The sequence below is a fragment of the Melitaea cinxia genome, chromosome 19 (assembly GCF_905220565.1).
Source record: "Melitaea cinxia chromosome 19, ilMelCinx1.1, whole genome shotgun sequence".
NCBI classification, from domain to species: domain Eukaryota; kingdom Metazoa; phylum Arthropoda; class Insecta; order Lepidoptera; family Nymphalidae; genus Melitaea; species Melitaea cinxia.
The window spans coordinates 5,475,816-5,489,271 of NC_059412.1; the positions used below are offsets into that span (position 1 = coordinate 5,475,816).

At 31.9% G+C, this 13,456-nt stretch overlaps 1 protein-coding gene across 1 annotated transcript in view; it reads left to right on the top strand.

Annotated features, from left to right (window-relative positions):
• Window positions 1–315: 315 nt before the first annotated feature.
• LOC123662672 (synaptotagmin-10-like) overlaps window positions 316–13,456 on the top strand; it is a 127,282-nt gene continuing 114,141 nt past the window's right edge. Inside the window, exon 1 of the mRNA XM_045597477.1 lies at window positions 316–446. Within this exon, the coding sequence (XP_045453433.1) occupies window positions 335–446 (112 nt within the window). The 5' untranslated portion in view covers window positions 316–334. The remainder of the gene's footprint in view (window positions 447–13,456) is intronic.

The window sequence follows — 13,456 nt, forward strand, 5'->3', positions numbered from 1 at the left end:
CAGAGCGTGGCAGTTCCTTTCTCTCTACAGGAAAAAAGGCTCATTAAAGTTTCCACAGTTATTAACTTTTTTTCAAATAATTTTTGTTAAGATTTAGTACAATGCAAATATTTTGATGATATAAACAATTCATAAACAAACAATAATATTAATAAAAAAAATCACTAAATGTAAATTTAAATATCGAATATTGATTGAGCGCAACAAAAGACTAAACCACAGACAATATAAACTTTTATTTTTCAAATGCATTTACGTTAAAGGAATACGTGAGGTCCAGGGACAATACCTGGAGTGGTACGGGGCGGCATTCGCGCCCAGACCGTCGGCCGTGATGGGCGTACCGCGAGTTAGCAGCACCGCGCCAGCCGAGCTCGAGCTCGGGCGAGCGAGGCGTCCCCACCTGTTGATCGTCGACGACTCGAGAGAAACGCGCGCGACTGGAGGTTAGTGCCCTTTTTGTGTTCGATGTTTGAAAATTTATATCTCGTTCGGAATTTCTTTATTATCGAATTCCAAAAGCGGAATTATTTTTATGAAACTAAATTTTCCTCTGAAGTATGATCTACATCGTCCAATATACTCCCAATATGTCTCCCAATGTGTCCCAATATATATCTAAATAGTTAGAATAATAACTATAAAGTGCTTCAAATTAAATTACTCAAAATACCAGTAAACCTAACAATAAAGTGATTATGTCTACCACAGCAAGTGTTCGCCAATTTGCGATATTGTAAAACAGTTGATGGACTGAAACACTGGATGGAACGTAATTAATTCGGTCGTGTCGAAGGGTTTCCAAAACACAAGTGATAATAATTTAGTTATTGCAAAGTATTTCGTATTACTCTAATAAATTAATGTTTTATTTTATCATTTTTATAATGGTTGTATTGTATGTTGTAAAATCTTAAATTTAATTCCATATCGTTAATAAGAACCAACAAAGTGAAAAGTTTTAAAAAGCTCCTATAATTTCAATATTTAGTAAAAAAAAATAAGAATTAAAAATAAGCTACAATTCTAAATTGGGAAATTAAAAAAAAATAAGTAAGGATTAAATTATTAATATATGCATAAATAAATAAATAAAATTCTTTGTTGGTTCACTTAAAATTTTAAGCCAGCGTTTTACGGAAAGTTAAAAAAAAATATTTTAAAAGCTAGTATAAGGCCTTGTATGAAGTTAAAGTTTATTCATCTTATAAAAAGGCTTTGTAATGAAAAACATAAAAAAAAACAAAATGTATCATGATAATGTTTGATATCATTCTTGATAACAAAAATTATATTATGTTTCATTAAAAAATAATAAAAATGTTACTTGGTTGAATAAAAGTATACATTGTAGTGAATAATTAAATATCTAACCGTAATATGACTTTTAATATCTTGCGTTCCTGCATAGCATCGTTGAATTATTCATATATTTAAATGAAATGAAATACTTCGAGGCGCAATGTACAGAAAATATTAAAATTAAATCGATTTGAACCTTACGTGCATATTGAAAATTACTAACGATATTTTTGGTGTCATTTTTACTCTGTTTCTTATAAATTATAGTTCAAGTAGCTCTAGATAGGTGAACATAACTTTTATAATTTTTTAATAAAAGAACTAAAGAATGTGAAATGAACTCAATTGTAACTGCCTGTAAACGCATACGCTTTAAACAGCAAATACCTCTTTTCCATACATGCGAATGTGTGAAAGGAAATGCGCCTCACATTCGCATATATAGCCTGTGAGTTATTGTGACTTAGCTGTCGATTAAGAAATGAAAATTAAAGTAGCACGTTAAGACCGCTAAAAGTTCACTTTTTTACCTCCTTCTATCAAATGTCACGCTTTGATACAATTTCTGCGAGTGTAAAACAACACGTAAGCTTAACTCACTGTTCCTTATTACGATCACTTCAAAGTAATTATGAAATTTACGTGTTTATTTTTTAAAACTTTTTTGTTTTTTTAAATTAGATGGTTCCTGACATATAAAATTAACTAAAAAAAAAAAAAAAACAAAAGATTCAATCAATTCCTCATTCTTATAATGCTTAAGTCCAGTGTAGACATATTTGATTACTACTAAGATCCTATGGCTCGGTGCTGTAACTGATATAAATAAACTTCTCTGATTAATTTTGCCATCGCATCTGTACGAAAATCTAAGCAAAGCCTCATTTTTTTGTATTTTATTTAACAAGCTTTTTCGCAACCCCAGGTGGCAACCGGTGACTGAGATAAATTAAAATGTTAGACTTATTATATATCATTCAATGTAAATAGAATAAATCTATTATATTATAATAATAAATTTGACACATGAGTTCACGTTGTTTTTGGCGTAAACTTGTGGAGGCCTATGTCAAGCAGTGGACTGTATAGGCTGTAATGATGATGATGATGATGAACAAAAGATTCAATCAATTCCTCATTCTTATGCCGGTAGGTAACATAATGTTCTGTTTTTGATATTTTGGTATATTAACTTATAAAAGTATTTTTATTATTATTATTTTAATTTATTATATTTATTTATATATAAATTTATATACATTTATATTTTATTATTATATTATACTTTTTATAATGAATGTTATTGATGACTGTATTAGTAATCTTAATGATAGCGTATCATCCCTTAGTGCATCCACTACAACAGAAGATAGCTTCCATAGTATGTCTTTGTCTCTTGATTCACTTTTAGATTCTACCTTTTCTACTTCTTCCAAAAATTTTAACCTGGTTCACATAAACGCGCAAAGTATACCCTCTCACTATCACGATCTTTTAGCAAGCTTTAATGTCAAGAATATACATGCTATACTAATTTCCGAAACATTTCTGAAACCAAATTTGCCTTCTACCTCGTATGCTTTGCCAGGCTTTCACTTAATTCGAAACGATAGAACTGGAAAGGGTGGCGGAGGGGTTGCGATCTATTTGCGCAGCCACATTTCATTTTCCATTCTTGATAAATCTCCGTCACAGTACTCTGAATCTGCTGAACATATTTTTATTGAAATTCTTTTTGGTAATCTCAAAGTCTTACTTGGTGTTTATTATAGTCCTTCTATGCATATTAGCTACTTTGATACATTTGAGAGCTTGTTGGAAAGGTATACTTTATGTGTAGATCACACAATTATTATGGGTGACTTTAACACTTGTATATTAAGAAATGATCACCGTGCACATCGATTAAAAAATATTATTAACAGTGCGAACCTTTGCCTTCTCCCTACCAACGCAACACATTTTTTTCCGAACTGTGTGCCGTAACAATTGGACTTGATGATTGTTTCGGCTCCGGAACGAGTGAACTTACATGGTCAATTTCCTGCCGAGGGTTTTTCGTATCATGACTTAGTATACTTATCTTATAAAATTCGTGCACCCAAACCAAAGCCAACTGTTGTGATGCGAAGAAGTTTTAAGAACTTTAATACTGAGACTTTTCAGCGTGACTTGAGCGGCATTGACTGGACTAGTGTTTTAAGCGCTCCAACCGTAAGGGATAAACTTAATATTTTTAATTCTCTTCTAACTCAATTATTTGATATTCATGCTCCTTTACGTCCAGTCAAACTTAAACATCTCCCTGCACCATGGTTAACCGAAGATATTAAGGCACTTATGGTTGAACGCAACACATCCAAGTCGAAATTTAAGCTTAACCCTACTGAAGATAATCTCACTAGATACAAAAAGCTACGGAACCGATGTAATAAAATCTGTAGAGATGCACAACGCAATTTTATAAATAATTCCATAAACAACAAAAGTACTTCTGATGTTTGGAAGTTTCTGAACACATTAGGGATTGGGAGGCAACGTGATAATATTTGTAAATCATCTTTACTCCTTAATTTGTGCACACCTTAACCGCTGCTACTGTATCGTGTCCTGTACCCAAAGGTTATCTGGAAGAAATCGCTATTTAGCGATAAGATCGCCTTTGTACATCTTGTATTGTATCTTTCTTTATATGTGTCTGTATTTCGGTGTACATTAAGAATAAATAAAAATAAATAAAATGAATGTGGATGTGGAAAATATGGAATTATTTGAGTGGATTTCGTGCACATTTCTTAGATTCTGTTCTGTTTCGTGTCAAGCCACTCTCCTTCGTCACGTGTTTTCACATCCGAATCCCTTATACATGAGAGTTTTTTTGAACTTGTTTATAACATTTCACAAAATACTATCATATATAAGGATTAAATTATAATTAATCATATTATGAAATTAATTTTATTCAATTTAATTAACTAAAGTATGTTAGCCGATGAAAATTTTTGTGGTCTTCTGTGAGTACAAATGTTTATTGTACAAATTTTTTGTGGTTTAATGATGAGATATAGATGGTTTATATTATTTCAGTTTATATAGTAAATATTTGACACGAGAGTTTTGACCTTGAGCTATTTCATTTAAAAGCAAATACTGTTAGATGTATATATTTAAAGCTTATAATTGCTATATATTCATTTATTTCTTCTTCTGATTTCCAAGTTAAGTGCTATTTATTTTGGGAAATTTGAATAAATAAAACCGGACAGCTGTCGTAGTGAAAAACGCGTTTTGACTTCAGCGCAGCCTCTTTGACCATATGGTCGGCTTGCTCATTCCGCTCTAGTCCTGCGTGGTGGTCTAGAACAAAACTAACATGTTTGCCCTGGAGCAAAGCTTTTCGCAGATGTCCCCGCCCCTCACCGGGTAGTGGGTGGAGGACTTTTGGGTTTTTAAGTCGCCCGCCATATTGCCAAGAGTCTCTCCTTTTATACCGTACAGGGTTGCCTGCTGAAAGTCTGGTTTGAATTGTGGTTGCCGAATATAATATAGCCTTGCCAGGCATTTTAGCCTACTTTTTCACGATTTATCTTCAATATACAATTAATTTTTATCCATTAAGCAGGAGAGTGAAGATACCGTCTAGTTCGTATCGTAGATTATAAATGTTGTAGCTTATCGAAGTTTCGACTTACTCATGACGTGTATTAACTTGTTACTGTTATTATAACACATTGAATGAAAGAAAAAAAAAATAATTACAAAAATACAATACATGAGGTAACAAAAATGGAATGAGCACGCAAAAACAATCAACTTGCATTAGTTACAACAGCTGCGCGATCTTATCGCTAACAAAGCGATTACTTCCAGGCTAACTTTTTAAATTAACAATTGTTTGATTAATTATTTGTTTTTTAGAAAAGTTTTGATATATCTATATATTTATTTATTTATGAATATTAAATTTTTATTATATTCTGATTCGTATTTTTTTCTATATAAAAGAATATTTTTTAAACTTCATTATATTCTAAAACCTTTTTGTTTCTGTTAAAATTTGGTAACGAAGTGTACAATGTAAAAAACTGATGTTTTCAATTTTTTTATAGAGCTAGGTCGGCAATCAAGCGTACGGCTCACCTGATGGTAAACGATTACCGTAGCCTATAGACGTCTGTAACACTAGTAGGATCGCAAGTCCGTTGCCGACTACTTAATTATTCGTCTCAAATGTTCGTAATTATCAGGACAGAGTAACAAAAGAACAAACTTCAAATTAAAACTTTTCTTTGTAAAAAAAGATTCATCAAATAATTTAATTAAATAGTATTGTATAACGTTTTAAATTCTAAAATTTAAGCTCTGATCTTAAAGACTGACTGGTACTAGTTTGTCTGTGATCTTCTCAATAAGTGGATTACGTTTGATATCTTCTTATCATTTTAGGATTTAAAACGTTATACTAAAATATTAAAAATATACTATACCATAAAAATGTACTATATAATTAAATAATTTGATGAATTCATTTTTACAAATAAAAGTTTTAATTTAAAGTTTGTTATTGTGTTACTCTGTCCTGCTAATTATGAAAATTTGAGACAAATAACTAAGCAGTCGGCAACGCGCTTGCGACGCTTCTGGTGTTGCAGACGTCAATAAGCTACGGTAATCGCTTACAATCAGGTGAGACGTACGTACGCTTGTTGGCCAACCTTGGTATATAAAAAAAAATAATTTGGTAAAATTGGTTGTTTGTTTGCCCCGTTCGAGTTACAGTAGTACTGAAAGCCATATGATCTTATTATGCCTAAAACAAGAAACAATTCTTTTTTAAAATCAGATTAAAAACATGTCTCAAATCTGAATATTCAGCTTTAGTTTTCTCGTTTCCGAAATTAGTAGTCATCAAATAAAATCTTCTTGATAAAATTGGAATGCTTCCAGTTAAATTCGTCGCCACTCGTTGTCGCCTCGAGTCGCTCTCGAATATCCTCGATTTTAAGTTGATTCGGTAAGATAATGTTTCGAATACATTTCACTTACACACCTGACACACAATGTCATAAAAATATATAAGAAAAGAAACGTTTATACGTTTATCAAGGAAGAGCGTACAGGGTTAAACTTTAACCCTTAGAGATGCTTGAGAACTTCTACATAGCATGGGCATGGGAAAAAAATTAGAATATTTTTACCATTTTATGCTTGATATCGTTATCAACAAACCGTTTAAATAAAATGCTGAACATACAATACTGTCCAAAAGTTTACAGGCACATTTGATTTTTAAGAATATAAAAGATTGCCGACTATGTGTGGTAAAAAAAATTATTACAGCTTTTTACGATTGTTTATATAAAACAAAGGGATTATCTTCCCACATTCAATATGTTTGAACAAGTCCCAAATTTTCTACGAAACATGGGTTAGAGATCTAGTTGGTTAGGTACTTTCCCCTTTGCTAGAAATCCTTTCGACCCACTTTGTTAGACGTCATTCCGGATCGAATGAGCTATGGCTCATATTTTAGGAGCTTTATCTCTATTTAACAACACGTTTTTGTACTTGTTGGCTAGACTATGTATTAGTCTCATTTAAGGAACCCAAACTTACAACTCGACACAGAAAAAGTAGTCTCGAATGGGCAAAAGCATATAAAAACTGGACAATAGAACAATGGGAAAATGTTCTTTGGAGTGAAGAATCAAAGTTTCAGATTTTCGGATCCAGTAGACGGGTGTTTGTACGCCGTTCAAAAGAAGAGAGGGCTTCTTAAGCATGTATGAGCCTAATATGAAACATAGCGGTAGTTATTTTATGGTATTTTGGTAACATTGAACGCGAAAATCTTATCAAGATAACTGAAGTAAAACTAAACAAGGAAGGATATTTGAATATTCTTCAGGATTCAGTTGTGCCCAGTAGATTGGATCTCATTGGTCTAGAACTCATTTTGCAACAGGATAATGATCCTAATCATTAATAAAAATTGTGACAGTGCTTTTTGAAATAGCAAGAAAAAGAAAAAAAAAAAATTAAAAACCTTGCAACGAGCATCGCAGTTGTCCGACCTTTATCTAGTTAAACTTGTTAGGGACGAATTCAATAGTAGGTGGTCACTATGCTAAGCTGTGTGGCTACGGCAGTAAAGAATACAGCCACTCTTTACTAACCCCTCTAACCAGCTCTGTCTATAATTTAGCTTGCCTTTCAAGAACTTCTTGTGTCTAGAATACACTCAATATTAACATTCATCACTTTAGCCTATCGCAGTTCACTGCTGGACATAGACCTCCATAAGTTCGCACCAAAAATGGCGTGAACTTTTGTGTGTTGCCCGTAGTCATCACACTCACGCTTCTCGCACCGAAGATGCTGCTGTCCGTCTTCGACCTGTGTATTTCAAAGTCAGCAGTTGGATGGTTATCCCGCCATCGGTCACCTTTTTAAGTTCCAAGGTGGTAGTGCAACTCTGTCATACCTTAGTCGCCTCTTATGACACCCACGGGAAGAAAGTAGTAGCTATATTCTTTAATGCCATAACTGCACAGCAAATTCATCATTCATATTAACACTGTGATACTTTATTGGATAAGTTTAAATGAGAAACATAACAACGTAGAAAATGCATTTGATTTTATTTACAGTGTTATAAAGGAAAAAATTGTACATTATAATAATTACATACACTTTATTTAATAAACTAATTATTCAGAGCACACGGATATTATCATAATTTATTAATTAATTAATGCAGTCGTGATTCGCTTAACAATATTAGCGACTATTTCTATAGTTTCTATTGCAATGAAGTTCAAATGCTTATATAATTGTTTTGTATTTACTTTATTGTTTATAATTAATTATGTTCAATATTTATATAATAATAATAACTTTTGTTTCAAGACCAGCTTATATTGAGTGAGTTAGTGAGACGCCACGTTGGCGTAACGGTCACAGCCATGGATTGTACCTGTTGCGCTGGCGGTGTTTGCCGTGGTCTGGGTGTTTGTGCAGTCCTGGTAGGTCTCCCCACTGTGCCTCGGAGATCACGTTAAGCCGTCGGTCCCGGTTGTTATCATATACACCTGATAGCGATCGTTACTCATAGTAGGGAATATATACGCCACCCAGCATTGGAGCAGCGTGGTGGATTAAGCTCTGATCCTTCTCCTATATGGGGAAAGAGGCCTATGCCCAGTAGTGGGATATTACAGGCTGAAGCATAAGCGTTATATTGTATGAGTGACAGTGTTTCTTAAAATCTAGTGTTAGTAAAAAAATCTGATTTTTATTTTAGGTAATTGATTAATTATTATGATTTACGTTACAACTTCTGGAAATGAAAAAATATGTTTATATGTGTGCTATGCCATTTTTGATCTTCAATTAACTATATAATATATACATAGAAGTTGTTTTTTACGTAATAGAGTAACAACCATCCATCTTCTCAATAAACTTTTGCTTACATAATTGTATTGAGATTCTCGTCTGATCAGATCTTAAAGTTTCAAACTCCCTGGTATTCATGGCCACTTAGCTGAGACGAATACCAAGCACATATATTTTTAATAATTTTTTGTGTTTGTATAAAAAAATCACTTTCACAGTTAACAAGATGCGATTAGCACGAGGCAGAGTCCAAATACGGCATGAAACGAGGCCTAATTAATATTTATCTTATTAAATTAGTTCTAGAAGTAATTTCCTTTTTTGATCAATTTTGTTGACATTACCGACGAAGAGATGTAACGAGTTACGAAAAAAATTTTGATTGCTTTAAAAGGGCTTTGACCATCGAGGGCGTAAACAGTGGTTCAATGATCTTAAAACCCAAAACTTTTAAGTGTTTGCACATTTAATTTGTGGTAAATCAACCCCTGTGAATCGACTAGGGACTTTCTTGATTTTAGGCAGTCATTTTCATATCCTATGATGCTATACGGACTCTATACATGATCCTATATCAACTTACTTATTACGTACGATTGCGCTAAATCACATCAAGTCGCATTGCTTGGCATCGTTTCGTATCGAGCCGTTCTGTATAATCCTGAAATATATATAATATTATTATATAAATACTTAAAAATAAAAATAAAATAATTGTTTATTGTCAAATACCAAAAGGTTTCATATATTATGTATGCCTACTAGGATGTGTGTTTATATATTTTTTTGATAATTCACAAGCTATGTATTTATATATGTGATAAAACACGTAAAAAAAATATTTTTAGTGGCAGAATAATATGATAGAGGTCTATTACATTTTTAGTGAATAAATATTTATATACTACCTTATATATAAGATAATGATTATTACTATTACAATAACGTTGGAAATATGTGCTTTTTTATAATTACTATGATAATATCCTTTTAATATATTAAGTAACATATGTTTTATCAAATAAACGAATTAATTAGGATTCATATCGTCTCATATACACGTAATTGACAATTTATACGACAGATGCGGTAAACCGTGCGTGAGTTAATTCTTTTGGGATTAGAGGTTCATATATATGTATGGGTACAAATAAAATTTAATGAGAATTACCAGATTTCTCAATCTAAAGAAACAGCGTTGCAAGTCTAACATTTGACAATTTAAATGTTATTTAATTTTATTCTTTTTATTGTGTGTTTGTTATTGCCAAAAAAATATTTGTAAATGAAAAAAAAAATACGAAAAAAGGGTGGCGGAACGAATTTTACCGAGTTATTTAGTTTATATATAAAACTAAATCTCTATTTATATATATTGAAGGACGCGTTGGTGCAGTTTTCACAAGCTCTGACTGTTGCGCTGGCGGTCGCGGGTTCGATCCTCGCTCACGACAGACTTTTGTATTGACCATATAGATGTTTCTCGTGGTCTGAGCGTTTGTGCTTGTGTATTGTGTCTGTTTCCGGACCCCCGACACAGGAGAAAAATCTACTAGGAACCGTTGAGTGGGAAGCGTTTATTTATTAATTATTATTATTTCCCTTGGTCACGTCACAATTTCAGAACGATATTACTGATTGAGAACGATATTCTTACTTAATTTTTGCTTAATACTTTGTAAAAGATTGTTTTTATTGTACTTAATTAGTAAAACCACGGGTAACATAAAGCTATGTATATATACGTGGAGAGTAACCGAGAAGAGATACAAACTGTACGAATATATTCGTATCCTGCTTAATTAACGGAACAACTTCATTGTAAAGTTCATACAGAAAACACAATTTGTACGCTCTTTCAAGTTCCGAAGTAATGTCCAGCGCAGTAAAAAGTTTTTAACTAAATTCAGAAAACTTCTTTCATCGGGGAATTTACTTGATATTTAAAATTTTAATGAATAAGTACAGATATGCTCGTTCAACTTACGAATTCATAATACAAAGTTAGATTGAAAGTTTACTATACAATAGTACTCAAAATTGCTTTAAATTATCTTGGTGCGGTGATTTTTATATGTTAACTAGCTGACCCCGCAAACGTTGTTTTGCCATATATGTTATTAACACCCTTAATCCCCCCTCCCTTATAACTTAGGGGTATGAAAAATAGATGTTGGCCGATTCTCAGACCTACCCCATATACCCACAAAATTTTATTAAAATCGGTCAAGCCGTTTCGGAGGAGTTCAATGTTTAATACCATGACACGAGAATTTTATGTATTAGAAGTTATTTTTACACAACCTTCAGATACGTGAATAAACAACTCTTCCAAATTTAAGATAATATAATACATCTGCATTAGAGTAGAATTAGATTAGATTTTTTACACAAACAAATCTCAAATATGTCATTTTAAAATTCATATAAACTTATGACTAGCCGATTGGCGCAGTTTGAAGTTGCTTTCTGATCCAGGGTTTGTGGGCACGAGTCAACCACCAATTATTGTTTATTCGCGTTCGATTTTGATACTTGAACAAGTATTTGTACTATGTGTAGCTTACGTCACTTCTTTGTATTCGTGTGTTGTTATATTAGTTATTGTCGATATTGCAACCTTTAATGTAATATTTAGATAACTTAATGTAAGCATCACATTGTTTTCATAAATATAATTACGATGCTTTGTATAGCTTTATGCTTAAACATTTTATGAGATTTGTTGACTTTATTGTTTTATAATTTGTAGCGTAATCTGTGGCTGAAATATACCTACATAGGAACTTAACAGACAGGCTTAACAGTAACATTTCTTGAATATTATTATTTAATAGTCTAAGTACGTTTTAACTAAAAGTAAACAACATCAGATTACCAAACAAACATTTTACTTTTATTATATTTAAATATATATGTCTATACTATATTTCTATTATAATGAGTAGTCCGTTGACACAGTTACCAGTATCCTGCTATCTGTTGTTTGTGTGATTGACTCTTGCCTCTATCTAAATCTAATATATACAATTCTCGTGTCGCGGTGTTTGTAGTTAAACTCCTCCGAAACGGCTTGACCGATTCTCATGAAAATTTGTGTGCATATTGGGTAGGTCTGAGAATCGAACAACATCTCTTTTTCATCCCCCTAAATGTTAAGGGTAGTCCAACCCTAAATTTTATTTTTAATTTTAGATAAATTATTTATTTTTATTTTATTAAGATTTGACCTGAAAAACAGGCGTTAAGTTGCCTATTTTATGAACAGACGACCATGTTTATATGTTAAATACATTTATATTTTATAAGTTAGGATATATAACGATAGCACATATCCGACGGATATAGACTTCCTGAATCGATGTCCTTAACGCGGAATCATTTTGTTTTGATGTCTGCGAGCGCGTGTTGTGCTTAGTTTTTTATTATTCATTGGATTTCAAATTGATTTAACGTTGAACTAATTGGACTAGAATTGTTTTCTGTGAAGTGGTATAGGATTAGTAGTGAATTGAAGGTGAGTATTAATTTTTGATTCTGTTAATTAAAAGGATATGTTGCTCTTAGTTTGTTTTGAAATATTCTAAAAACAATATAATTTCATGGACGACTCAAATTATTGGATTTCTTTTTGTAAATGGCTATCTATATATTTACTATTATATACTTGTTGGTACATTTATATTTGGCGTGAGACATTATGAGACTTCATTCAGTGAAAAAGCTCAATAATTGTATTATTGTAATCATTTAACTTATTTCTACATACGAGTACTTAGAAAATTTAAATATTGGTAGATTATACAGTTGGGTTACTCGAAAGACTTATCAACATTTCAGTTCATTCTTGAAAAATGCGTCTACGAACAAATATGAGTATTAAAGTGTTGGGGGGGTTCTGGGTACAAATCTGGGCTGACATAGGAAGCTAAATTTTCACACTCAACATTTGGAATTTAAGCATGCCGTATGAGCAATATAGTGAGAGCTTAAATTTAAATTGTGGTGTATAATGAAATGATTTACTGTATGATCTCAATGACTAAGTATACTTTAAAATTATAATAAAAAAAAAAAAAACAAATGAGTTTGTAGACCTATCATAACTTCACTTACAAATGTGCGTTTTGTGTAACAGTGGGTTTGTCTTAATTGCATTTATTTTATGCTATTTAGCTTAATAGTTGATTGGCGGAGATTGCTACAACACAGTCATTCGACCGCGATTTATTACCTTTTTTGCCATAAAAATGTGTAATCTATCGTGTCGACGTGCCATCATTGCTCACTCGTGTGAATAAGAGTACATTTTTAGGACGTGTTTACAACGTTTAATAAAATTGTAGGTTAGAAAATTATATGGAAAAAACGATCTATAAGAATTTATTTTTAAAACTTAATATAAAAAAAAAATCGAATCGTTTAAACGATTTTATCCACGAAATGTTTTCAGTTTTGCACGTGGATTTTTTTCGTGATGAAAAATAAAATGTAATTAATTTCGTTGGAAATTTTTGACTTAAACGTAAACAGTCGTTTCTTTTAAAGTCTAGAAAGTACTCGCCAATGCCTCAGGCTTCGTTGCGAACGAAGAAAAGTTTTTAGGAATAATTTTCATTTCAAACAGAAAGTTGTTTTTCTTAAATCAAATATTACAATTTATTTTGCCATTACTAATTTGAAGTAGGTATTGTTTTTTGTTTTTACGTTTTCAATTTACTGATTCATTAAAATTAAAAAAGGTTATTGTGTTTTA